Source organism: Sminthopsis crassicaudata, chromosome 3, assembly GCF_048593235.1.
Source record: "Sminthopsis crassicaudata isolate SCR6 chromosome 3, ASM4859323v1, whole genome shotgun sequence".
NCBI classification, from domain to species: domain Eukaryota; kingdom Metazoa; phylum Chordata; class Mammalia; order Dasyuromorphia; family Dasyuridae; genus Sminthopsis; species Sminthopsis crassicaudata.
This window is the reverse complement of record NC_133619.1, coordinates 318,281,882-318,306,602: the sequence shown is the minus strand read 5'-3', so window position 1 is coordinate 318,306,602 and position 24,721 is coordinate 318,281,882. Positions and strand designations below refer to the sequence as shown.

Sequence of the window (24,721 nt, the reverse complement as noted above, 5' to 3'; positions counted from 1 at the left end):
TGAGGGCTGGGGAAAGCTGAGCTAATAGTGGGGCTGGGCCCGGATAGTCAAAGGGTGCCTTTGATCAGGATTTATGAATCAAGGTCAGCCATGAGTTGGGCAATTAGAAAAGAATCTTAAAGGGACCTCAACCTCCATCACTATGAGGAACATGGCATCAGACTGAAAAGTCTGATGTGACTTTCAAAGTGCCCCTTAACCTAAGATCTCACTGGTGACCAGAGAAAGAGAAAAAAAAGTTACTTTTTCTATTGTATGTCTTGAAAAATAAGGCAAGATTGAAAGGGGGGGGGGAAAGGATCTTTATCTTTATCTCTATCTCTCAGGAAATAGAAGAGAAAACAATTATGATTGTACTGATTTTTGCTTGGCAGAAGTCTTGTATTCAATTTCACTATATCCTTCCCACTAGTTTCAGTCTAATTAAGGAGTTTCCCTCCTACTATAGCATCTCCATAGTGTCTTCCTTATTTTCCCTTAAGACCATCGACAAAACTGTACTTTTTGCCTTGAAAGCTTTATGCAAAATTGAAAGATTTGGAAGTGCTACTCCTTTTGAAAGGACAAGGCAATTTTGAATCCAGAAAGTGCTATCCTGCCTCCTCAATCCAGTTACTCCTCTTGTTGTTTTATTTTCTATTATTGTCTTATTTTCTAAGCTCCCTTGTCTTTGGAAGTTGGTATGAGAATGGTCACATTTTTATTATTATTCTCCTCCCTTCCCTGCTCATTACCAATAAATAAAAGGTGGGGAGGCAACAAGTCATAAGTATCACAATTGAAGGCATTTTTTTAACAACCTGGAAGGAATTCTGAGGCCATGTGGTACAATTTTTACATTTTATAAGTGAGGAATTTGGGGCTCAGACAGAGAAAAGTATTTACTCAAGGTCATGTCACCAATAAGGGACAAAACTAGGGACAAAGCCAAGATCTCTTAGAGCCTCTAAATGTAATATGTTCCCCAGGGCAATGCCATCAAATAAAATTGTCAATTTTGCCTATTGTCTTAAGCTAACCCTTTTGCAGAGGGGGACATTCAGGCTCTAATGAAGAGAGCTCTCTTAGTTTAAAGAAATTATCACCCTTTTTAGCAACAGAAGCTCATTTAAGCAAATGCTATCTCAACCCAATGTACTAATCCAAACTGCTCATAGTTTCACATTGGCTTATGTTCTGACTCTCTCTTTCTAGATAGTTTCTCTAGTTGCAAGGGATGAATATAAGGGAGAAGCATGTGAGTAAAAGCCTCTAAAGCTAAAACTTCAGGAAAGAGGGATATGGAAAATAGCAGAATTAACTTGGTTTTTGCCTTCAAATGGGACTTTTTCTCCAAATTTTCTAAGGTATTAGCAGACACTGGAGCTAGTTTAGTCTTCAGTAATGTTCATTTTGTTTTGCCTATAATTATCTCTCCTTAAGAGCAAAACCACAGGGAATGGTATTAAATATATTCTGATTTGGGGATATTGGTAAGATATGTAAATACATGCACAACTTGGGGTTTTTCATTTGCAGAGTAGCCAAACTGACAGGGAAACCACTGTTCCATAATAAAGCAGTGAGGTGAGATTCACAACCTGTGTCATAATCCTGAAGCACCAATCCCTTCGGGGGAATCAGCAGAGCTCTCACATACCCCCATGGAGAAAGAGGCATTACTTAGCAAGGAAACAACCCGCTGTTCATTATGTCTGAGACAGCAGGTCTTGAATCACATACCACAGAAGTCAGGACTTCATTCAATGGCATAGTTAAGTAAACAGGCCAAAATATACATCACCCAAAATAACTCCATCCAGAGGAAGACTTCATAGCTCTGTGTGAGGCCTGGGAGTCTGGGTTAGGTTGGGTCCGGGGTAGATGGATCAGTGCTGGTCTGGCAAAACTCCTAGAAAAGCAGAAGGATGTACAGAACAGACCCTGACAGCAGTCACCAAGCTATCTTCCTGGAATCCCTGACAGTCTTGACATCTCACCCTCCTGCCCTGCCCTGCCCTCCCACTGAGCACACATGTCTCCTCTCCACACACACCCCCCCCATTCTAAACATAGATTTTATGTTTTCTTTCCCTTTTAAGAAAAACAAGTAAGAGGAATCACTCTCATTTAATGGTCATAGCTCTCAGTGAGGCTCATTAGAGGCCTTCCACTTAAAACTAATATTTCCACAGGCTATTGTGTTCTTCCCCAGTCATTCAAACCTTTGCAACACTCCCACATCCCATCCCCACCTACTCTTGAGGCCATTTATTTTGGTTCTGTATATTTGGTCTCAATACCAAAACAGTGGGACTTGATAGGGAAGGAAATGAATAGGAAAGCCATTATTTTGTGTTAATTCTTAGATCAAACTGATCCCACTACAGTCCTCCTATTACTTTAAATACAAGGCAAAGCATATTTTCCCTAATGAATATATCTCAAACATCCTCAAAATGTCACTTGGTTCTACTTCTTCTTTGCATAAATTATAATCATTTAAAGCCTTAATAAATGCCCTTTTGGCTTGTAAGACTGTAATGGTCAGTGTACAAACTATGTTCAGTGGACATAATCCCAGCTCCTAGGACAGCATTTATTTATTAACTTCTGATTTATGGAAACACACTAGTCTGTGTTAAAAGTGGTGGTAGTAAAAACAGAAATGAAGAAATAGGGGCAGCTAAATAGCATAGTGCATAGAGTAATTTAAAAAAAAATAATTGGAAAATGGGACACCATAGAGAGAAATAGTACAGTCAAAAGGAAACAACTAGGCAAGAGATATGCAGAATAAATTAGAAATAATCAACAGAGAGAAGGTAGTAGCTTTAAAAAGTATTAGGAAAGGATTCTCAAGTGGATATTTCTTCTGTTACTTGAGGGAAAGAGAATGGTTGATGTTACTGGAAATTTTAGGAAACAGAATAGAATATGGTTTTCTCTGTGAAGCAGGAGACTAAGTCATATATTTGTAAATGCAGAAAATAAGAATATAGTTGGGAGTGAAAGAATAAAAGAACAAGTTTAGAAAAGTCATTGTGGAAAATTTCAGGTAGCTTATGAAAATGGAGCATTATTGAGTAACATAGAATCATAGATTTATACCTGGAACAACATTTAACTCAATGCCCTAATTTTACTGAAGAGAAAACTGAATTCTAGAGAGGATAAGAGTTTTGTGTAGGGTCACATATTTGGAATTTGGACAAAAATCTTCTTGACCCAAACTTTTGTATTCTATCCTTATCATACTGCCCCAGGGATATGCTTCTTGACTTTTAATGTATCACACTTCTTTAATTCTCTAATAAAAATACTGGAATTCTTTTCAGAGTAATGTTTTTAAATGCACAATGTAAAATACAATTACTATTTTTTTTTAAAAATGTCCATTGATTACAATTTTAGAACACTTGCATACAGATGGTGACAAAAGAAGACTGTAAAGAGGCGATTTCACCAATCACCAAGAAAGGAGAAAGTTAAGAAAGCAAATGGAATTTTAATAGCTAATGGAAACAAGGTTGAGGGAAAGAGTGGTTTAAGTGAATTGTGCTGATTTCAAAAAGGAAATCATACTGAGAATATCAATAAAAGAAAAGCCAATGAGAAGAATATGTCCTGTCTTCCTTCTGGTTCAGTGAAAGTAGGCGTGGTAGGAGAAGCTTCCACCAGAAAAAATTGCAAGGGGTATGTTTCTTTGAGGGAGAGTCTGGTATCAGTTAAAATAGAGAGACTATCAAAATAGTGCTTGCAAAGTTCAAGAATGTAGGTAAGTTTGTTGAGAAGAGAGGTGATTCTAAAAAGTAGAGTGGATCTGGACTAGGCGATGGGGAAATTAGAATGGAGAGGACCTAGGGAGCAGTAAAGCTGATTGAATAGGGATGGATCTTTGAGAAGAGGTGACATGGTAATGAAATGTATAATTTAGGTAACAAACTGGATGAATAGGTTTGGAGAGCCAGTATACTGGTATATCAGTATAACAGAATGTAGGTATAAAACTTTAATAGATGAGACACACTCTGTTATCAAAGTTTAAAAGAGAGAGGGCTTGCAGAGATAATCTAACCTATAGTTAGAAATAGGATTTGGAATGTCACTGTTTCAGCATGAATCACTGTAGAAACTCAGACCCAAGTGGTGTCCTGTGCAGTTGAGAGGTACCCTTTGGACCTTGGAATGGGGAGAGATGATGCAAAGCCTAATTTTTCATTGCTTACTTCCCAGATTCCGTTGGAGGAGGCGTTTACTTGTGATTTCTGCTCCTAATGATGAAGATTGGGCATATTCACAACAGCTCTCTGCTCTCAGTGGTCAGGCTTGCAATTTTGGTAAGAAATCTTGCCATTGCTATTCCTACAGGCTCTTTTCTTCTCTGCCTTTTTTTTTTTAAATAATAAAAATCAAATGCTTTAACTCTTGCAAAAAGCTTTTTTTTATGTATTGTCTCATTGAATCTAATTGAAATTTTATTTCAATTACCACAAATATTATATATGTGTGGTGTGTATATGTGTAATATTTCCTTATTATATCTGAAAAACTGAGGTTCAGAGAGTTTTAATTGCTTATCCATAGTTATATAGCTTTTAAGTGTCAGAGGCATTATTTGAACCTGTCTTCTTGATCGCAAGTTCACATCATTGAAAATTTCTTTTAATTCAGTTTAATAAACTCCTGAGCACTGATTAGTTTTCACTTGTGATACACCAACATTTACCCCATGGATCAAAATCATTTCCATAAGGAAAAAGTGAAGGGGGGGGGGGGGAAACTAGCCTGGCTTATATTTAGTTTGTTGATTTCACAAACCTGCATTTGAAAATGTGATTCACATGATGAATATGCTTGGTATTTGAGTAGGAAGCAACCTTGCCTATTAGAACTATGTGTACTGAATGTACTGAAAGGAAACAGGAAAAGCATATATACATTTTCCCCTAAAAGCTATATCTGACTGCCTTTGGGCTTCTGTTCAAAGGAAGTCCATTTTCAGCCTGTCTATCCCCCATCAGTAGGCTACAGAACTAACACTATTATTAGATGATTAACTCCAGATTACTGCCTGGCTTGAGACTTTGTCAAGATCTTCATGACATCTCAGTATTGTGCCATTACCACCCCCCTTGTCCTTCTTGCTTTCTGTCTATTGTATCCCTTCATCTTCTTTATTTTTTAAAGGATCCCAGCAATTACCAAGCAAATTACCCTCCTCCCTGAAATTCAGCTGGCTATTTGAAATAAATAATGTGCTTTTCCCAAGGATTTCCCCTTTGGAACTCTTAAAAATAATCTCCTAAGATCCCAGGGCATACTTTGACCTAAGGGGTCTTAGGTGAATTCTTAGCATAGGCTCTCTATCAACTAAAGCAAAGTAAGTCTCTGACCTTCCAGTCCTTCCTCTGAAAGGAAGTTAATGAGAAAAACTACTAAGGGAAAGCATTGCAATTTCTGGCTCAGCTTCCTTCCAAGCACCAGGCAGCCCAAAGAATCTCAGACATTTTAATGAACTAACTGCTTCATGTCTTGTTTCATCATTCCAGAGGATGCAAATCACAGTTTAAGACCAAGTTCTTCTATTTCAATCTGCAAAAACAGTTGAACATTCTTCAAACCCTGAAATTAATTCTAAGAGCTACAGAATTAGTAGTACTTTTAGTACTTTTTCCATTTTGGCATTTAAAAAAAATTACCTGAAGTCTAATGTGTAAATAAATTATTCATCTCATTTTCTTGTTAAATATATGTGTTAATTCTGGAAAGCTATCTTAAAAGCTCAACTGCAAAATTCTGGAAAGTAGTAAATGGTTGCTATTTGAAAAAGATTGCTATAAAGTAACTATGATTCTCATTTCTCCTTAGGTCTGCGCCATATAACAATTTTGAAATTGTTAGGCCTTGGTGAAGATATTGGAGGAGTTTTGGAATTGTTCCCAATCAATGGTAATATGTTTTTAAGTAACTGACTATTAACCAAGTTAATGTGCCCATACACACATAAAGCGTGAGACCAAGACTAGAAAATGAATATTATCCATTCAAAATGATGAAAAGTAATTAATAATATCTATTTCTTCCATTAATTCTATTTGATTTCACTAAATTTATTTTATAGTATTCTTTGCCTCTACCCTTCCTATGCCCACATTTACCGATGAAAAACTCTTCTTGGCTATAAAGGCATTAGTTGAAAGAATTACTTTGGTTGCCAAGAAATGAGTTACTACTCTGAGGGGAAACAAGTTCAGGAGCATGGACAATATAGTCTTTGTTAATGACCAGCTTAAAAGAAATGAATCTGACTGGAGTTAAATTAGCATCTGATTCTACCTCTTCTAACATTTCTGTGAGAGAGACATGATGTGTACCAAAGTTCATTACTAATAATATTATAAAACAGCAGGAAAGATAAGTACTAGAAGCTGAAGCAAATTTCTCTCAGAGCTTGGGCCAAGTTGATAACTACACTGAGGTATTTGGGGGATATTGTACTCTTTGAAGACACATGACCCCAGCTGTAACTCATGCCTTCTCTCCCTGCCATTTTGTTATATTTTAAAATGATGTATAAATAATTCTGATGTCTCCTTATGGCAAAATTCCTGCATTACAGCCTTGGCTTACGCCAAAAGAAAGGAGAGCTGAGTTCCCTGGTTGGTCCTGCCATATTGTTTTTCCTGAACTACAAAACCACAATTCATTGATGACTTCTATTTCAATCCCATTCTAGGAAGCTCTGTGGTTGAACGAGAAGATTTGCCTGCCCATTTAGTGAAAGATATACGGAACTATTTTCAAATTAGTCCCGAGTACTTCTCCATGCTTCTGGTTGGGAAAGACGGAAATGTCAAGTCCTGGTATCCTTCTCCAATGTGGTCCATGGTGATCGTATATGACTTAATTGATTCCATGCAACTCAGAAGACAAGAAATGGCCATTCAGCAGTCACTGGGTATGAGGTGCCCTGAAGATGAATATGCTGGCTATGGTTACCATAGCTATCACCAAGGCTACCAGGATGGCTACCAGGATGATTATCGTCACCATGAGGGTTACCATCATGGATACCCTTACTGAGCAGAGCTATGTAACTTTTGCCTCGCTTCCATTTCCCAACTAATAATCCCTGCAGTTGTTAAAGCCACATATAGCCAGCTATGTAAAGTATGAAATTACTTCAAACAGCTTAAACTACCCTGTTTTTTTCTTACAGTGTTCATCAGAGACTAAATAAATAGCAGACTTTTGCATTCCCCAAAGTGCACGAGTCTTTCAGAGTGAAAAAGTTCTGAAATAGTAACCTCAGAGTTTTAAAGTAACAAGGACTTCTTTTTGTGTTTTCTTTAGCTGAAGGGCATCTGTTGTGCGGTAATTGTACTAAAAACTCAAATGATTTACTTTTATTTCCTTCAAAGATGGACACATGGTAGAGAGAAGACTGTAAAATAAGCATTTTGATGCTTTTTATTTTTTCAAAAGTATTTATTGGAAAGTGAGAATTTTGTATAATGTCAAAGATGATGAGTAAAAGGTCATAGCCCAGATTCTTTTAAGAAAGGTGAATGAATGAGATTTCAGTTTGCTTCTTAACACCTTTTAAAATATCTGTCAAAAAGAAACTTTGCTTAAATGAACCAAGCTTCATATTTTGAGTTTCATTCATAAAACGTGACAATGAAAGAGGGGATTACATTTTGCTGAAAAATCTTTAACCAAAGGGAATGGCTATGCCATGTGACCTTGACCACAAAATGGCTCTGGCAGCCACAGTGACTTCCTTGTGAGGTTGGGTTTGCCTCCTTGCAGGCTATCCTCTGTTCAGCACTCATGACACTGTCTCCTAGGCTTCCTTTATCAAAAGGCTTTGGGGAGCACAAAACTTGGGTAGGAAGAAAAAAGAAGATAAAGAGTTCCAAAGCTTGCCTTTGAGTTTAACAAAGCGTATAAAGCCAGCTATCTAGCCAAGGTGGAATCGTTTTAAGCATGAGAAGGCTAGATCCCTCCTGTTGTAGACAATGTCCATGTTTATTTGCTGCATTGGACCCACTATTAATATAGTGTTACTATGTTAGAAGAATACAGACACATAGTATCCATGGTTGCTTTTGTTTCTACTGTGTCAGATGTGACCTATTTATATCATAGTGGAATAAAACTGTGGGAGGGAAGTGAAATCATTTCTTAGAAGGTGGGTTTTCTTTTTCTTTCTTTTTTTTTTCATTTTACAATGGAATGAAATATGCATTCATCATTCATTCATTCACTCAACAGATGTCTATTGAATGTCCACTGTGTGCCTCATTAGGCTATTTGAACAGTCTTACCCAGTTTTACTGACTGCCTTGTTCTGCTCCTATAATAAAGATGTGCATTGGCCATCATTTTTGTCAACTAATACCAGAAGAGTTATTATTAGCTAATAACAATATTATTAGCTAATGATAACAGATAGGTCAATATTAAATAAAACAAATGTTTATGCATTTGCTGTTCTCTCATGACTGCTTTGTAGGGGTCTGTAAGCATCTCTATTAAATCTCTGTTCTGCTGCAAACAAAAGTTCAAATGGGAACCCTAGATCTGAGATTAAAAAAAGAGAACCTGAAAAATAATTCATTTCAGGAAAAAGAAAACTATCATCTCTTTTTCAAAAGAAGCAACTGAGACCCTAAAAGATTTCATTCCACTCAACAAAAATGTCTTGAGCAACTATTCTATACAAATGCACTGTTCTGTATATAGAAAGGATAAAAAGATTATAGAATAAAAGATACACAAAAATATATAGAAGAATTAGGACATAGAAAAAAATGAAATAGTCCCTATCATAAAAAATTTACATTTTAGGGGGAGGGATGAATATAACATTTCCATGGACAAATGTAACTTAAACAAAATTGGAACAAAGGGGACAAGTGATAGATTAGATAAACTATTCTTTTAAAAAACATTTGAAGAGGGAGAGGAGACTAATAACAGAGAATTGGAGGAAATTTCATGAAGGAAGTAGCATCTGAGCTGACATTTGAAGGAAAATAAGGATTCTAAAAGAGGGACATGAGAAAGGAATTCATTCCACGATGATGGGACAATTAGTGTGAATGCACAGAAGTTAGAGATAGGATATAAAATTTAGGAAATGATAGCTTTGTTTGGTTATAATGTAGAGGGAGTGAAGGTAAGCGATATAAAATTAAGTAGGGAAGGAAGTCAGATTCAGACTGTTGAAGGCCCAATAAGATTGTATTTACTCTATGGACAATTTGTGCATTAAGAAGATTATTTTGACAGCTGTGGGAAGATTGGAGAAGGTAAAAACACAAGAAAAGGAGATGAAAATTACAGCATCTGAGTTGGAAGGGACCTCTGAGACTATTTAATTCAACTTTTAAATGCATTATTTCTCAATAACAGAACCAAGATGTGGCTATCCAAGTGAATAGGAGATTCTTACAATAGTCCAGGTGAGAGGTAATGAAGTCATGAAGAATAGTGATGGATATATAACTAACAAGCTGATAATATGTCATAGAAATGAAATCAGTAGAACTTGCCTATTGATTGATTATTTGTGGGATGTTGGAGAGGAGGAAGAGCCTGTTTGGGGTATAGGAATGGTCAGGCAGAAGAAAGAAATCCAGAAGACAATTTTGTCATAGAAACCAAAAATGGAGAGTTTCTGGAACAAGGAAGACATTTGTCAACAGGATTTTAAATCATTGATGGATCAAAAAGTGTAGATGGTGAAGGTTTAGCCATATGAGGATTACAACTAACTTTTAAGAAAGCAGTTTTAGTGGAGTACTAGGATTGGAAGCTGATTTCAAAGAGGTAATAATTGAGCAGGTAATTAAAAAAAAGTATAGCCAGTGAATGATTTAAAAAATGCTTTCTAGGAGTTTGACAATAAAAAAGAGGAGAGGTATAGGATGAAAGCTTGGGAAAATAGTAATAGCAAGTGAAACAATTTTAAAAAAAAGATGGACAGATGTGGAGCCATCAGATAAGAAAGCCGCCTTTGAAAAGAGATTGAAAATCAGGGAAGGGAATGCAATATTATCAAAAGAGATGGGATAAAACTACTAACACAATACTAGCATTGACAAGATGAGGGATCTATTCTGAGGGTGGACAAGAGAGGATTGGTGAAAATTTAGGGTTTTAGAGTAGGGAACTCTGCTTGAGTGATTTCAATTTTTTCAGTAAAGCAAGAATTTTGCTGAACAAGATTGTTTGCAAAATTGTAGTTGGGACTTTTGAAGAAAGAAGATATAGAATAAGCATTGCTGGGGGTGATAGTTACTCACTTTTCAGCCTTAAGGATGTGGTTGACCTAGAAGGGCATCAAAAATAAGGAATGGAATGGAGGATAGCAAGTATCTGAAGGCTGAAATAAAATGGCCTTTATAGAAAAAACAACAGGAAATAGATGGTAAGTGTATTTAAGATTGAAGATTGGCATTGACATGAATATTTGGAATCCATGGTACATGCTAAATGTTTAACCTCCAGCTCTCTTAACAAAAAATGAATGCATGACTCACTTTAAACATGCAAGTTTAATCAGCTTGATCACTTTCTTAAGATTAGATAACATACAAAATCAAGTGCTATTCATTGCATATCAGGCCATTACACAGATTTTGGAGGTGTGAGGCTGAGGAATAGATGCAAGAACTGGAGGTTGTTTTTGGAGAAGAGATTGGTTCCAGATCATCAAGGTGTATAATTTTAAGTTTAAGGCTGATTTAAAGGCCTGCAAGATTTGTCGTAGTGAAAGACTAAAGTAATTCCTGTGGAGGATGATTGCTTTATCCTGGTCATCTACATATAAGATTACTTCTTTCCACCAACTCTCCCCAGCACACTCCCTAGGCAGAGATGAAAGCGGATGGAGCATCTGGAGCTGGGGTCCCCTTATTATTATTTCATTGGGAAGAGACATCTCTATTCTCTTAGATAGAAAGTTCAGGCCTCCTTGGGGTCAATGGAACTTTTGTAAACAATTCGGTATCCTCCATGTTCCTCAGATTTTGGACATCTAAGAAATGAAAACTTCCTTAGGAGGCCCTACCTTGGAGAAGTGTGATCCTGGATGTTGTTTTAAGATCTGATCTGTGGGGTAAGTGAGGAAAGTAATAATGTTATGGAAAATAATTTTATAGACAAATCCTAGATTTTCTGAGATGGATTTCTCTATTGGCTCATCCTCCCTGATCCTACCAAAATAATTTTCTTCACTTTTCCTCACTGTAATCTATCTTCTAACTACTTTGCCTGCATGTTGGGCCCTGGAGGTTTCATGTGGCCATTTGAATTTGAGCTGTGTTACCAGTTCCCATGTGGAACTGTCTGATGTCACCTGAGAATCCAAGTCTCATGCATATCCCAGAACCCTTAAGTCCATTTGGATCCAAACATTCAACTAAGCTCAGTTCTCAGTCAGTGCTGCCTGCTCATTATCACCTTTGGCAAATACAGAGAAAGAGATTTGATGGGGACAGTGGATTCCAACTGACACAGTGAACTGGGAAAACCCAGTCAGCTTGGGGGCTGATTTGAGGGGGGCTATCCCTTCCATCTCAGAAAGCCCCCAGAAGTTTCCTATTAGATAGTTTAGAGCTGCCATGGAAAGTTCAGGTGGGTGAGGAGACAAGGAGGGCTGTGAGGGGCTGAGTGATTTGGGTTCCTGGGGAATATTTTTAAAATGTCCCTCTAAGATGTTCACATGCGAGATAATTCTATGATATCTTAGACAATCAGACTTTTGCATAAACTATGTAAGCAGAAAGGATCTCTAGCCTAAGTGCCTTCCTCAAGAGCAGCTGAGGAAAGGTACCTCATTCCCTAACATTTAGGATAAACACTTTTTATAGAGATTTTTAACCATTTTTGCAGCAGAGACCCTTCTGGCAGTCTGATGAGATCTATAGATCTCTTCTCAGTATGATGGTTTTAAGTGCATAAAATACACAGTATTAAATGAAACCCATTGTATTAAAAAACAATAATCAAAATATTAAAAACAAACAAATTTATGGACTCCAGGTTAAAGATCCCTGGCCTATAGCAAATCAGCCAAAGGCAGTATGAAGGATGATTTTGGACATGGGATAGCTCTAGGAAAATGGCAGCATGATGGCACAATGCTGTGCTGGAGAGCAGGATGTGTAGTTTCCAATCCTGGTTTTGTTGCTATCTGACCTATGTAACATTTAACTACTTAACTGCACCTCTTTGCATCTACTTTTCCTCATCTGCACAATAAGAAGTTTTGGAGAAGGTTTCCTTCTAGTTGTCAGTGTCTATGGTTCCATAAAGTAAGTTAAGCTTGTCTTTGGCTCCCTCCCCTGGGTACCTATCAAATATCCCATTTCTTTAGGCTGTGCATAGTTGTGAAAAGGGAAAAGCTGTCTTCCAATTCTGTCTCTCGCACTTAGCAGCTGAGTGACTTCAGACAAGTTAATTAATTGAAATTCCTTGTGTCTCAGTGCTAATTACCTTACAAGGCTGCAATGCATATTACATACAATGATTTGTATAAAGTGTGTTTTATGAATTTTAGGAAACTATACAAACAATTAACTATCAAGGTTGCTCTCAGGAGGCTGTTTTTTTTTTTTAAGTGAATCAAATTTCCATGTAAGTCTTCACATTAATATTTTTTATTTCCATGTGTTTCACTCTAAGTTTTCTTTATTTGAAGGTATCAGAAATTGTATTATATGTATGCTTTTGAAAAGGGAGATACAAATTTGAATAAGATGTGTTTTGTACAAGTATAATAAAAGAAATGATACACACATAGCCATCAAACAAAATCGATGGTGATCAATACCCAAGGAAGGTACCCTAATTGCTAAATGCTTTCAAGGGAAAGAGAGTCATCACTTTCAGTTGGGATTGATCATGGATTACTTCTTGAAGGTGATATTCAAGTTAGTCCTTAAGTTATGAGTACGATTTCAGTAAGTGGAAGCATCAGAGAGATTGTTAAGGATGACATAAGCAAAGATTTGAAGGCAGAAAAGCAGAGGACATATTGAAAAAATACAATGACAGCCTAGTTTGTCATCTCCTTGGATGAAAATGTAAATGTATCAAAGATTATGGGGTAGAGGGAAAAAATAGGGATGATAACAGGCCTCTAAAGAAGTTAGACTTAGTTAGCATTTATATGGTGCTTTAAAGTTTGCAAAATGCCTTATAAATGTCTCATTTGAACCTTTCAACAATTCTGGGAGGTAGGTGCTCTTATTATCCCCATTTTATAGAGGAGGAGGATAAAATGTAAGGAGGACTCACCCAGGATCACATAGATGTACCTAAGGAAGGATTTGAATCCAGATTTCCTGACTCCAGGGCTTTGCTCTCTATTCTAGCTGTCTAGGTAGCTGAGAACCCAGAATGTTGTTATGTGGGGTATCCAGTGATTCTAGTCAGTTGCTAATAAGTTAACTTATTATTAAGTAAATAATATGATTATTGTGTTATATTAATATATTATTAAATTAAATATATTATATATGTATATTACATATATATAATAATAATAATAATTAATAAGACGTAGTCCATTAATCATAGGGGTCAGGTCTCCAGGCAATCCTGAGAGATCATTTAGTATAGCGTTTCAACAAGAGGGGGTGAGCCTTCAATCTATTTGGTGAGATAGTCACCACATGGATCTCATTTTCAGCTATTCTCCTTTAGTATGTTTGGGTACAATTGCTACCTAGACTTCATGGAAGAGCACAGAACTTGGTCAGAAGACCTAGATTCAAGTCTCAGTGTCCCTGGTGACTTAGTAATGTAGCTTGCTAGGGACAGGTAGATTGATATCTCGGCTTCCTCATTCATAAAATAAGAATGAAAAACACTTTCAATGCCCGCCACACAGCGCTCCTGTGAGCACCAAATGAGGCAATGAGGACCCTCTCTGGGGCCTTCTTTCTCTGATTCTCATTTTTTTCCTCAGTAGCTTCCTTGCTGACCAACCCCAAAGTCTTATTAGAGACTGATGTACCCTCAACCTCAGAGGACATCACAGAGTCTCCATCTCAATCAGAAGAAAGGAATGAGAATAGACAGAAAAGAAAGAGGAAGGTATGGTCGGTGATTGAATCAACAGACACAAAGCTTGTTCTGAAAAGGAGAAAAATTGCTGATTTTCGCCCAGAAGACTTAGAGGCTTTCTTCAGGCTCCTGGGTAAGAGACACCAATCAGGAATTCCCAGTTCATATTTCCCCAACCACATTCCCAATGTTTAGAGCCAAGTCTGTTAACTATGAGCATGATGTCCAGAAACTTAAACACTAGAAAAGTCAAATTCAAAATAATTCAACTGTAAGTTGAATCAACTTGAAATTGAAGTGAACAGAGGGATCCATTTCTTACCTAAAACTCTTACCTGGATACAAACTCAAGATTCTCCAGTCTATTCCTCAAAGGGAACGATTCCCAGAAAATGGGGGCTCACTAGATGCTAAAATTAGGATGATGAATAATGCCCCAGACAGACAGCTTGTCAGCTCTAAAGCAAAACTTCCCATTCCCAACAACTAGAACTATTTCCAAATGGAACACTTTACCCCACTAGTCACTGATGGTCTTCAGGTTGAGGCTGGAAGACTACTTTCTGGGTATTCACAGATCAGGTAGGGTTTAGGCTAAATGAAGTTCAAGTTTATGATTCTGTGACTTCTCACATGTCTAGAGAGACCTATAGAAACGGGTGGAGAACAATCTAGCCCATAGTTACAGTTTCTATAAGAAGGGCATCAAAAGGCCAGTTTTAATGTTTCCTGGCATTTGCATCTATAACCAGAACTTTCTTCTGGGGTTGGAGTGTTCATGATTTCCTTGTCCTGTTCTGATGCAGCCTTTCTCCTCCACAGAAGACCCAGTCATTAGGAAATTCTTGGATTCCGACAGTCATTTTAAAGTAGCTGATAAGGTATCTGCTGCTCCCCTGGACACCTAACTGTGGAATTTGTTTTCGCTTTGTAATGCTGGGGTAGGAAGGACCTTTCATTGCATGTTTGAGGCTTTGGAGATGGTTTTGGGGGTTAAGTGCTTGCAATGGGGAAATTGAGGCACAGTGTTCTGAGGTTGATTGTTCTATTGTCTCTATGTTTTGCCACAACACAGGCATTCAAGGGTCTTCTGGAGGTATGGCTTGTAGTTTCCTCTAGAGCAGTAGTCCCTCCCACGTGGTTCTCTTAAACTTAAGGAAACTTTGCCTCATTACTCCATCAAAGCTTAGCTTCTGGGCTGAGTTTAGCAGAGGAGTCCCATAAATTTTTCAAGTAGTTAATCTTTGTCCATGAAATCAGGTAAACCTCAAAGTGCTATAGAAATGCTAGCTATTAATTATGTTGATGATGATGTGGGAAAGGAACTTATTTCTTTCTTTTGGCTTAGTCCAACCCATAGCTGAGCTCCTTTCCATTTAAAGTTACACAAGGATCAGGGCTAGTTAAATTGTGGGCAAAGATAACTACAACTTTTCTTTTTTTATAACACAGAAAATAACAATGTTATGTAAATAAAATTTAAAATATATAAATATATTTTATTTATGTAAATAAAATGCTATATAAATAGTATTTTATGGTTTCCAAATATCTCATTTTATCTTCACAATAATCCTAGAAAATAGGTGCTACTATTATTTTCATTTTATAAATGAGGAAATAGAGGTAGGCCAGAGGTTAAATGACTGCTCAGGTTCATGCAGCTAATAAGTGAGGTCAGATTTCATCTCAAGTTTTTCTCATTTCAGGTCCATCTATTGTGCCATTAGCTCCCTCATGCCCTCCACCTAACTAAATAAACACTGAAGTCACATGCTCTCCCAGCCAAGTGGATTATTGCTTTATGGGTGGTAGGGACCTACCCCATCCCCTTCATTTCAACAATCCTCTCATTGAACTGGTTTGTTCTTTATAGGAAACTCCCCTTCAATGCCCATTCTAGTCTCTTTCACCTCATTCTCCTTCCCCCTCCCCATCACTTTCATCCAGTTATCATTCTTTTCCCCGTGCCAAATTGCCCCAGAATTGGTTGCTTTTACACTCCTCAGTGCCTTAACATTTGAGCTGAGCTTTAAAAGTGGGGTACAATTTCGAGTATCAAAGATAAAAGGAAAGGGCATTCTGGGTGTAAGGAACACCGCTGCCTAAAGCACATAGATAGGAAAATTTGGGGAGTGTTTAGGGAATAGCTAGTAGTGCAGCTTGGCTGTGTTTTAAAGTTATATGAAAGGGAGTAATGTGAGGTTAGGCTGGAAAATGTGGTAACAGTCAGTCTTTGGAGGCCCTTTCAAAGACAATGGCTCTGCCTTTTTTTGTCTAACCAATTAAGGAATGCAGACATTGGTAAATTATGCTAGGGGTCTTTGGGGAAAATGGGGGGGGGCACATAGACAACTGCTTAACCTATTACCAACATAAATACTAGTTTGTCTTAAGAAAATCACAATCTCTCGGGACCTCAGTTTTCTTATCTAGAATGAGGATAGAATGAGGGGTTACATTACACTGGAGGGCCTCTAAAAAATCTTGTTCAATTCTATGATTCTGATTTCCTGAGTTTGCCCTCGCTGACTATGTCCCTCTCTTTTGTCAGTACTTGCTCTCCATAGTTGTAGAATACTTTGGCCGGGTGAGACTTCCAGCTTATACCTATAATCGGATCCATTTTTTTGTGGCACTGTGAGTATTTCTCAGGGGTCAAAATCCTTATCCCCTTCCTGTCTAAATAAATATAATAGGTCAGAAGGTCTCCCAGCCAAGTGGATTGCTATTTTAGGTATGATAGGGACTCATACCATCCCTTCCATTCCAACAATTCCCTAAGCTGACTTAAGTAACAGAGACTGCTGATTTATCTGCATTATGAATACATACAAGGGAAAAAGAAGGAATTGACTATTGAATCTAGTTTTGGAGTCCTACTTTAGAGCATATAGAATGCTGGAGGAAGGAAAATTAGGATTCAAGGGCCTTTATGTGGGCCACCAGAAACTTTGAATGGGCTACTCACCTTCTTTACTTTGGCTATTTGTTATACTATTCCAATTTGACTATACCTGATTTTAGACCGGGAGTTCTTGACTTTTTGTGGGTGTCGTAGCCGCCATGAAAATGAATTGAAAACTATAGATGTCATCTTAAAATACTACTTTTAAATGCATAAAATAAAAAATATAGGTTTACAAAGGAAACAAATTATATTAAAATACAACCATCAAAATATTATAAGTTGCAAGTTCATGGACCTCTGAAGTCTCTGTGGACCTCAAGTTATGAATCCCTGTTCTAGATTCCTTCTCTTCTTCTGATGTAAACTTTTTAGGGCCAGTTATTTGAAATAGAAGGAAATCAGATTAGTCTGATGAGAATTGTTGGGAGTAAAACTGTTATTAGTTCCTAACCTATGTATTACCTGGGTTCTCAGTTCTCCAGTATCACACTTTACTGGTTCTGAGTGAGTGGTCTGTCATTACTAGGCATCTGCTTTGTGTTTTTCCTTCCCTTGTGGGCAGATTTATTGCCAATCAAATTGAGGAAGATGACATGAAATCTAAATTCAATATGATGCCTGCCCTTTTTGGAAAGAGACTGTGGCGTAATCTCTACTATGATTTCCGGCGGATACAGAGAAAATTCATTGTTGCGATGAACTGGAGAGTTCTGGTCACTCGCCAGATCTGTGATGAAGTGAGTGTCTGATGGTGGGTGGCTGCTTCACTGGGAGTTGTGACACTGACACATGGGGGATGATCCGAACTCAAAAGAAGAAAGACTGTTCATGTTCTAGTTCTAAAAGATGAAGAACTTCTAAGAGATTTCATTAAAAGGAAAGAGGCAAATCTAAAATAAACAAGACACAGAAATGTCATGCCCATGCAGGGAGAATAGTAGAAGGCAAAAACAAGAGGAGTGTGTGATCAAAGATGAAGAGCTAGAAGGGCCTCAGAGTCCCTAGAGTTCAACTCCATTATTTAAAAAAAATGTGTGTTTACATATAAACATACACACACTTAGATGATGTAATAATCTTGTGGTTGGTCTTCCAGATACAAGTCTCTTGAACTCTAGGCCATCTTCCACTCAATTGTCAAAGTAATCTTCCTAAAGTACCAATCTGATCATGACTATCTACCCTCCTTTTCCCAATAAACTCCAGTGGTTTCCTATCATTTCCAGCATCGAATATATAATCCTATGGCCCTCAAAACCCTTTATAACCTAGCTCTTCTTCCTTCATTTCCAGTCTTCTTATACATCATCCCTAAATATAATCTTTCATCCAGAGTCACTGGCCTCTTCACCATTCCTCAAACAAGATATTTCACTCCGGGCATTTTTTTTTTGGCTGTCTCTCACATCTAAAATTCCCTTCTTTATCTCTGCCTACTAGTTCCTCTGGCTTTCTTCTCATCCCATTTAAAGCCTTCCCTCCTACAGGAAGCCTTTTCTGCTCCCTCTTGGTTCTACTGCCTTTCCTCTATTACTTTTAATTTATCCTGTACATAACATATTTATACATATTAAACAACATGTTTACATGTTGTCTTTTCTATTAGACAACTCCTCGAAAGCATATACTATCTTTTATTTTTCTTTGATTCCCCAGTGCTCAGAACAGTGCCTGGAACATAGTTTGAGGAGTACATAGGTTTCACTATTCCAGTTTTTAAAGATAAGAAGATTGCAATTTAGAGAGGACAAGTAGTTTGCCCAAAGTAGTGGAACCAATATCTAATCTGAGACCCTCTGACTCAAGCCTAGTTAGCTAGTGTGTCTCATGATAACCATTCTAAATATATGCACAGTTTCTATGTGTAGTTGTTTTTTTTTATTTTAATAATAGCTTTTTATTTTCAAAATATATGCAAAGATAAGTTTTCAACATTCATACTGCAAAATTTGTATTCTAAATTTTTCTCCCTTCCTTTCCCCGACCCCACTCCCCTAAATTGCAAGCAATCTAACATAAACATGTACAATTCTTCTAAACACATTTCCACATTTAACACAAAAGTTGGTTTTAATATGGAAGTGTGTGTCCTGTCTTTTCACCAAATTCCTTTTCTGATATCTCACTGATCAACACAATTAACAATTGCCTATTAAGGCACAGAGGGATAAAAGTATTAGGATCTGTCTTAGAAAAGGGATTACACACAATGATGAAAGAATGAATCTTTTAAGTCGGGAAATGGTGTGGTGGGAAAAGTCAGAGGATTTTGATTTCTACTATTTACTATATCCTAGCTCTATTTACTACTTTTGTAACTTGAGGCAATTTCTTAACCTCTCAGGTTTTGTTCATATAGAAATAAAGGTGACTATGATTTTAAAAATTCCTTCCACTTTTAAAATCCTAAGAAGGTCCTATGTCTTTGACCCTTCTTCAAGTGTAAACATAGACTCCCAGATGAAGAATCAAGATTAGAACAGGAAGACAGCACTTGTGCAGAACATTGAACTTTTGTTCTCAATATCTTTTTGCTTGTCTGTAAAATTAGAATAACCATATGTATCATAAATATTTCTCAGAGTTGTAAGCTTCCAATGCATTATGCATGTAAAAACACTTTGCAAATTTTGGAGTACTGAATGATGTTATTATTTATGCCCAGAAGATAAGTGTCAAAACTTTATTTCTATTTGACCAGGAAAAGCAGAGGAGAGATTTAAAGGGGAGATTATAGGATTTTTTTTTTGAAGGAAGAAAGAAGAGATTGGTAATAGGATCAAATGATAATTAACATTTATATGGCACTTTAAGGTATATAGAGAACCTTTCTGTCAATAGTCTTTAAGAAAGGTCTCCATTTTACTGAAATAGACCTAAAGCATGGAGAGGCAGATTAATTAATTTATCAGGAGTGGTACAGCTAAAAAATATTATTGCCAGGATTGAATTTAGTTCTTTTGATTCCAAGACTAGCACTTTCTTCCATCATATCTGGGGGAGTAGAGGAAAGCTTGAGGGTAGATATGAGGATATAGAGAAAAATACATAGAATAGAGTACAGATATGAATGGAAGTAGGAAAAATAGGTAAAAGGTAGGAGCTGCAAGGTATGAAAATAAGGCTGGAGTCTGTTGATATAAAACCCTTAAAAATTAGACTAGAGTGTCTTGATTTACTTTCAAGGAAGAGAGTGATGAAGAAAAGATGTAGATTAAAAAAAAAAAAACATGAGGAAAAGATCACAGATTTAAAGATGAGACTAGTTGGTCTTGAGTTCAGCCCCCTCATTTTACAGATGAATAAACTGAGGCCCTAAGAGATGAAGTGGCTTGTCTGGGATCACAGCTAGAGAATGTCTGAAGTAGGATTTAAACTCAGATCTTACTAACTCTGTAAAAATGTAATAGTGGCATTGCTATTCATTATACTACAATGCTAAGATCGACAGGAAATAATGCCAGAGAGAGGAAGGCCAATGAAGTTAGGCATAGAATTCAGCGCAACCAAGGTCTAAAAAAAAGGATTTGTATATATAGTCAATCACAAATATTGGATCTGACTAGGGTTGCAAATGATACAACACATGATTAAAGAGGAAATATCAAAAACTTTTTTTTATCTAACTTGTTTTTAGATCCAAGCCCAAGCCCCTACACACTGGGTCTGGGACAGGGACCGAGACCTCCTCACTTAAACTCCAGCTCTAGGAGGGTGGGACGGAGGGAATAGAATGGATGATACCAACACTCCAACAAACCCAGGGTGAGTACCCATTCCCATTAGCCCCATTCCCTTGCTCAGGCCCCCACAACTTTGTAATCATCAGCTGGTTGCCTTCTATAGGAATTCAATTTCAGGATATTGCCATATTTCATTTGGAAAGAGGGATTCTGAGGTGTATTATTTCCAGATGTACCTGTTAGAGAAGTGACCTTACTGAGTGATGAGCCCATTTGGGATCCAAATGGTACTCCTTGTCTGATAGTCACAAGTCATTTGTTTATATGCTGAGCCAGATGGGAATATATTAAAGATTAACTGTGCTAACTTACCAAAGACAACTTATTTTATGTGATTTCTCAGTGAGCTATCCTCTAAGTTGTATATTGAAATGGATACCCAGGCTGAATAAGGTATGTGTCACCCTAAAGTTTGGAAGGAGTTTTTATATGCTATTTCTCAGAATCATGAGAGTGGGTCAATAAATAATGAGGGAAACTGTGTGGGTAAGCTATCCAGATGGGACAAACTAATGAGAAACCTGGAATTCAGTTTAGTGTAAATAAAGGCTTAGTTCTCTGGTAAAATAATCATAATCATTCAAGAGGTACATTTTTTTGGTCCAGTCTATAAGTACTTAAAAGTAGGAAGTTATAAGAAAATGGGTAGATCATAGGTAGGCCCCAAACTTCTGACTAAGAAGACAAGGGCTCTCGTTCATCAGTAGAGGACTGTTGGAGCTGACTTTCCTAGAAGGGAGATTTCAGCTTCACATTGACATTGAGATAAAATACAAGGACCCTGGGTTGGCTTTTAAAGAATTGATCTAGGTCCAACTGACTTTTCTAGACATTTCATATTATCCCCCTTCATGTACTTTTATATTTCAAACAAATTGGGTTAATTATCCCTGAAGTTGATATTATATTTTCAATTTCTGCATCTTCACACAAGCTGCTCTCCAAGTATAGAATTCACTCTGTCTTTATGTCTCAGAATCATCTTTCTTTCATATTCAGCTAGGACATCATCTTAGCCAAGCCTTCCAAATAACTAGGTTGTTAGCATAGGGAGTTTGGTATGATTATAGGAAGGGAGGTAGAAGATAACAAGCCTAGTAGTTGCTGGGGAAGCTAAGCTTAAGCTCGGAAATTCTGAGCTGCAATGGGGCCTAAGAGATTTAAATGTTGTTGCTAACTCTGGCACATATGGTAATTTTTTGAGAGTGGGGGTCCACCAGGCTGCCTGAGGAGAGGGCAAACTAGCTCAGCTTTGAAACAGAACTGTGAGTGGTTGCTACACATCATGTAGGCTAAGTGAGATAGATCTTAAGGAAAAATAAAAGGAACAAAAATCATCAGTTCTACCCTATCTACTTGGCTGCAAGTGAATCTCCAAGGTAATCTGAATAGATCTAGAGTAGTTGTCATGGTTAAGAAAAAGCTAAAAAGAACATATTTAACGTTATACAAACTCTGAGTTAGACCGAGGGAATTACTTTTGGTGGAAGTAAAGGAAAGGACTCTCTCCTAGTTTGTTGAAATAGCTTTTAGACAGTAAACACCTTATACTATATGTAACCATCATAGGAAAGCTTATGCAATAGAAAAAAAAATAGAAGAAAAGCAGATCATGTACCTCTCAGATGGAACATGTTATTTTTGATGAAATAGGATAGAGGCAATTATAAAAGAAAGATTATTTAGAAATTGTGGTACAGAATATAATCTAATATTAACATGCTGTAAGAAATGAATACAGAGATACCCAGCTGATGCAAAGGATAGTGCACTGGCCCTGGAGTCAGGAGAACCTGAGTTCAAATTTGACCTCAGATATTTGACAATTACTAGCTATATGATCTTGGAAGACCCCCGAGGTTTTGCTTCACCCACACAAAAAAAAGAAATGATGAATACAAATAAAAATGCAGATCTATATAAACAGATATAAAATGTAATAAGCAGAGTCAAGAAAATAATATGCACAATGACTACAACAATATAAATGAAAAAACCACACATGAATCAAAACTGAATGCTGAAAAATTATAAAGAACAAGCATATCTTGAAAGAAGAGATATTAGAAAAGCATTCCCATCTCACCTCTTTACAGGGGATGGAGATCTGCAAATGTTGCACATTACACTTATTTTCAAATTGTTGTTGATAGGTTGATAAATTATGCTGATTCCTCCTTTTTTTAATCTTAAAAAATATCATTTGTTAAAAAGGATGGCTTTCTGGGAGGGGGAGAAATTATGAGAGATACTGAGGAAAATATGATGTTAAAAAAGTACATAAATAAAGAAAGAAATAATCTTGAGGCTATGAACAAAGGGCTCTCAACCTTGTCTTGCAGTGAAGAGGTCACATAGCAACTTTAAATCATTGTTAGTTTGACAGTAACAGGTCAATAAACAACCAGAAAATGACATCACTAATTCTTTAGGGAAATATCCAACAGTTTCAGAGAGAAGCGTTTTTGTTAAGGGGTTGGTACTAGGATAATGAATTGTCAGGGCCACCTGTGATATCTTTCTCAATTACCAGTGTATGGGAGAATATGTTCCTGTGAGTATAGGGATGGGGTTATGTATATACCTTGTTATTTATTTTGCTATTATGTTAAAGTGATTTTCCTTTCAGTTAATATTTTAAAGTTTAGCCAAATAAAAGAAACAAGATGGGGACTTGGATACTGACCTAAAACATAGTTTGACCTGGGTCTAGATTTTAGCAGACCATGTTTGTAGGAGGAGGGATTTAAACTACATGAGTATTTTTTCCCCTCAAAACCTTACATTTACTTGTCTGTGTACATGCTGCTTCTCTAACACAATGTAATTCTCCAAGGATACAGCCTATAATGTTTTAGTCTTTGTAGCTATAGTACTTTTGCACACTTCAGCAATGAAAATCAATGCTTATTGAATGAATTGAATTAAGTTTTACCAATGTATCACAAAAGTCTGTGGCAGATATATCTATATGAGCAGAGGATCTTGGTGAAGAATTCAATTAAATATAGCAAACATTTAGCACTGTGTTAAACACTCAGAGAGATAGAAGATTTAAATAAGGCATAGTTTCTTTCCCTTGAAAATTCAAGTCTAATAGGGATATGAAAACACACACACACACACACACACACACACACACACACACGGAAAAAGCAACTTTCTAACACTCTAATTAGCAAACAGTTGTTGATCTGAATGGGAGTTATCTTTTTTTTTCCCTAAGGCTGGGGCTAAGTGACTTGCCCAGGGTCACACAGCTAGGAAGTGTTAAGTGTCTGAGACCACATTTGAACTCTGGTCCTTCTGAATTCAGGGCTGGTACTCTATCCACTGCGCCACTTAGCAGCCCCTCGGAGTTATTTTTTAAAAAAATCACGTCTTATTTAGTAAAAAAAAATCAAACACAATAAATATCTGAGAAATGCAAATTATGATAAGAGGTCAGAGGGGTGAAGGTACTCCAGCAAGTTTGTGTAACAAGGACTTTCCTCCATTATGGAATCCTTAGGATTTTTCAACTTTTATTAATATAGATTTTTTTTTTCTTTTTGGAATAAGAAACTGAGAATGGAACCTGGCAGGAAAAACCTATTCCAAGATAAAAAAGAGGAATGTAGGATTCTTGGCCTGAGTATGGGGGGGGAGGGATGACTTTAAACACACACACACACACACACACACACACACACACACACACACACACACACACACACATACACACACAACCATGGTGCTATGTGGCGACTTGAGGGAAGGGAAAAAAACAATTTCACAGTTTTCCAAAGTTTTGTCTTGCTCTTAATTAAGATAGGGAAATAAATGGACATGGAAGCCCTAGTTAAGTGTTCTCACTCTCAATTTTCATTGTATTTATCTGTGTACATATGTTTTCTAGTAGATAGTAAGCTCTTTGCAGGCACTCCATTATACATAGTAGGTGCTTAATAATTGTTAAACTGATTTGAAAATTATTGAAAACATATGAAAGTGATACAAATTA

General features: G+C 36.9%; 1 protein-coding gene across 1 annotated transcript in view; it reads left to right on the top strand.

Moving 5' to 3' along the window:
- Positions 1-8,471, top strand: part of CCDC80 (coiled-coil domain containing 80) — a 37,673-nt gene extending 29,202 nt beyond the window's left edge. The window contains exons 6-8 of the mRNA XM_074301188.1: positions 4,216-4,319; positions 5,851-5,931; positions 6,719-8,471. Of these exons, the coding sequence (XP_074157289.1) occupies positions 4,216-4,319; positions 5,851-5,931; positions 6,719-7,065 (532 nt within the window). The 3' untranslated portion in view covers positions 7,066-8,471. The remainder of the gene's footprint in view (positions 1-4,215; positions 4,320-5,850; positions 5,932-6,718) is intronic.
- Positions 8,472-24,721: the final 16,250 nt, after the last annotated feature.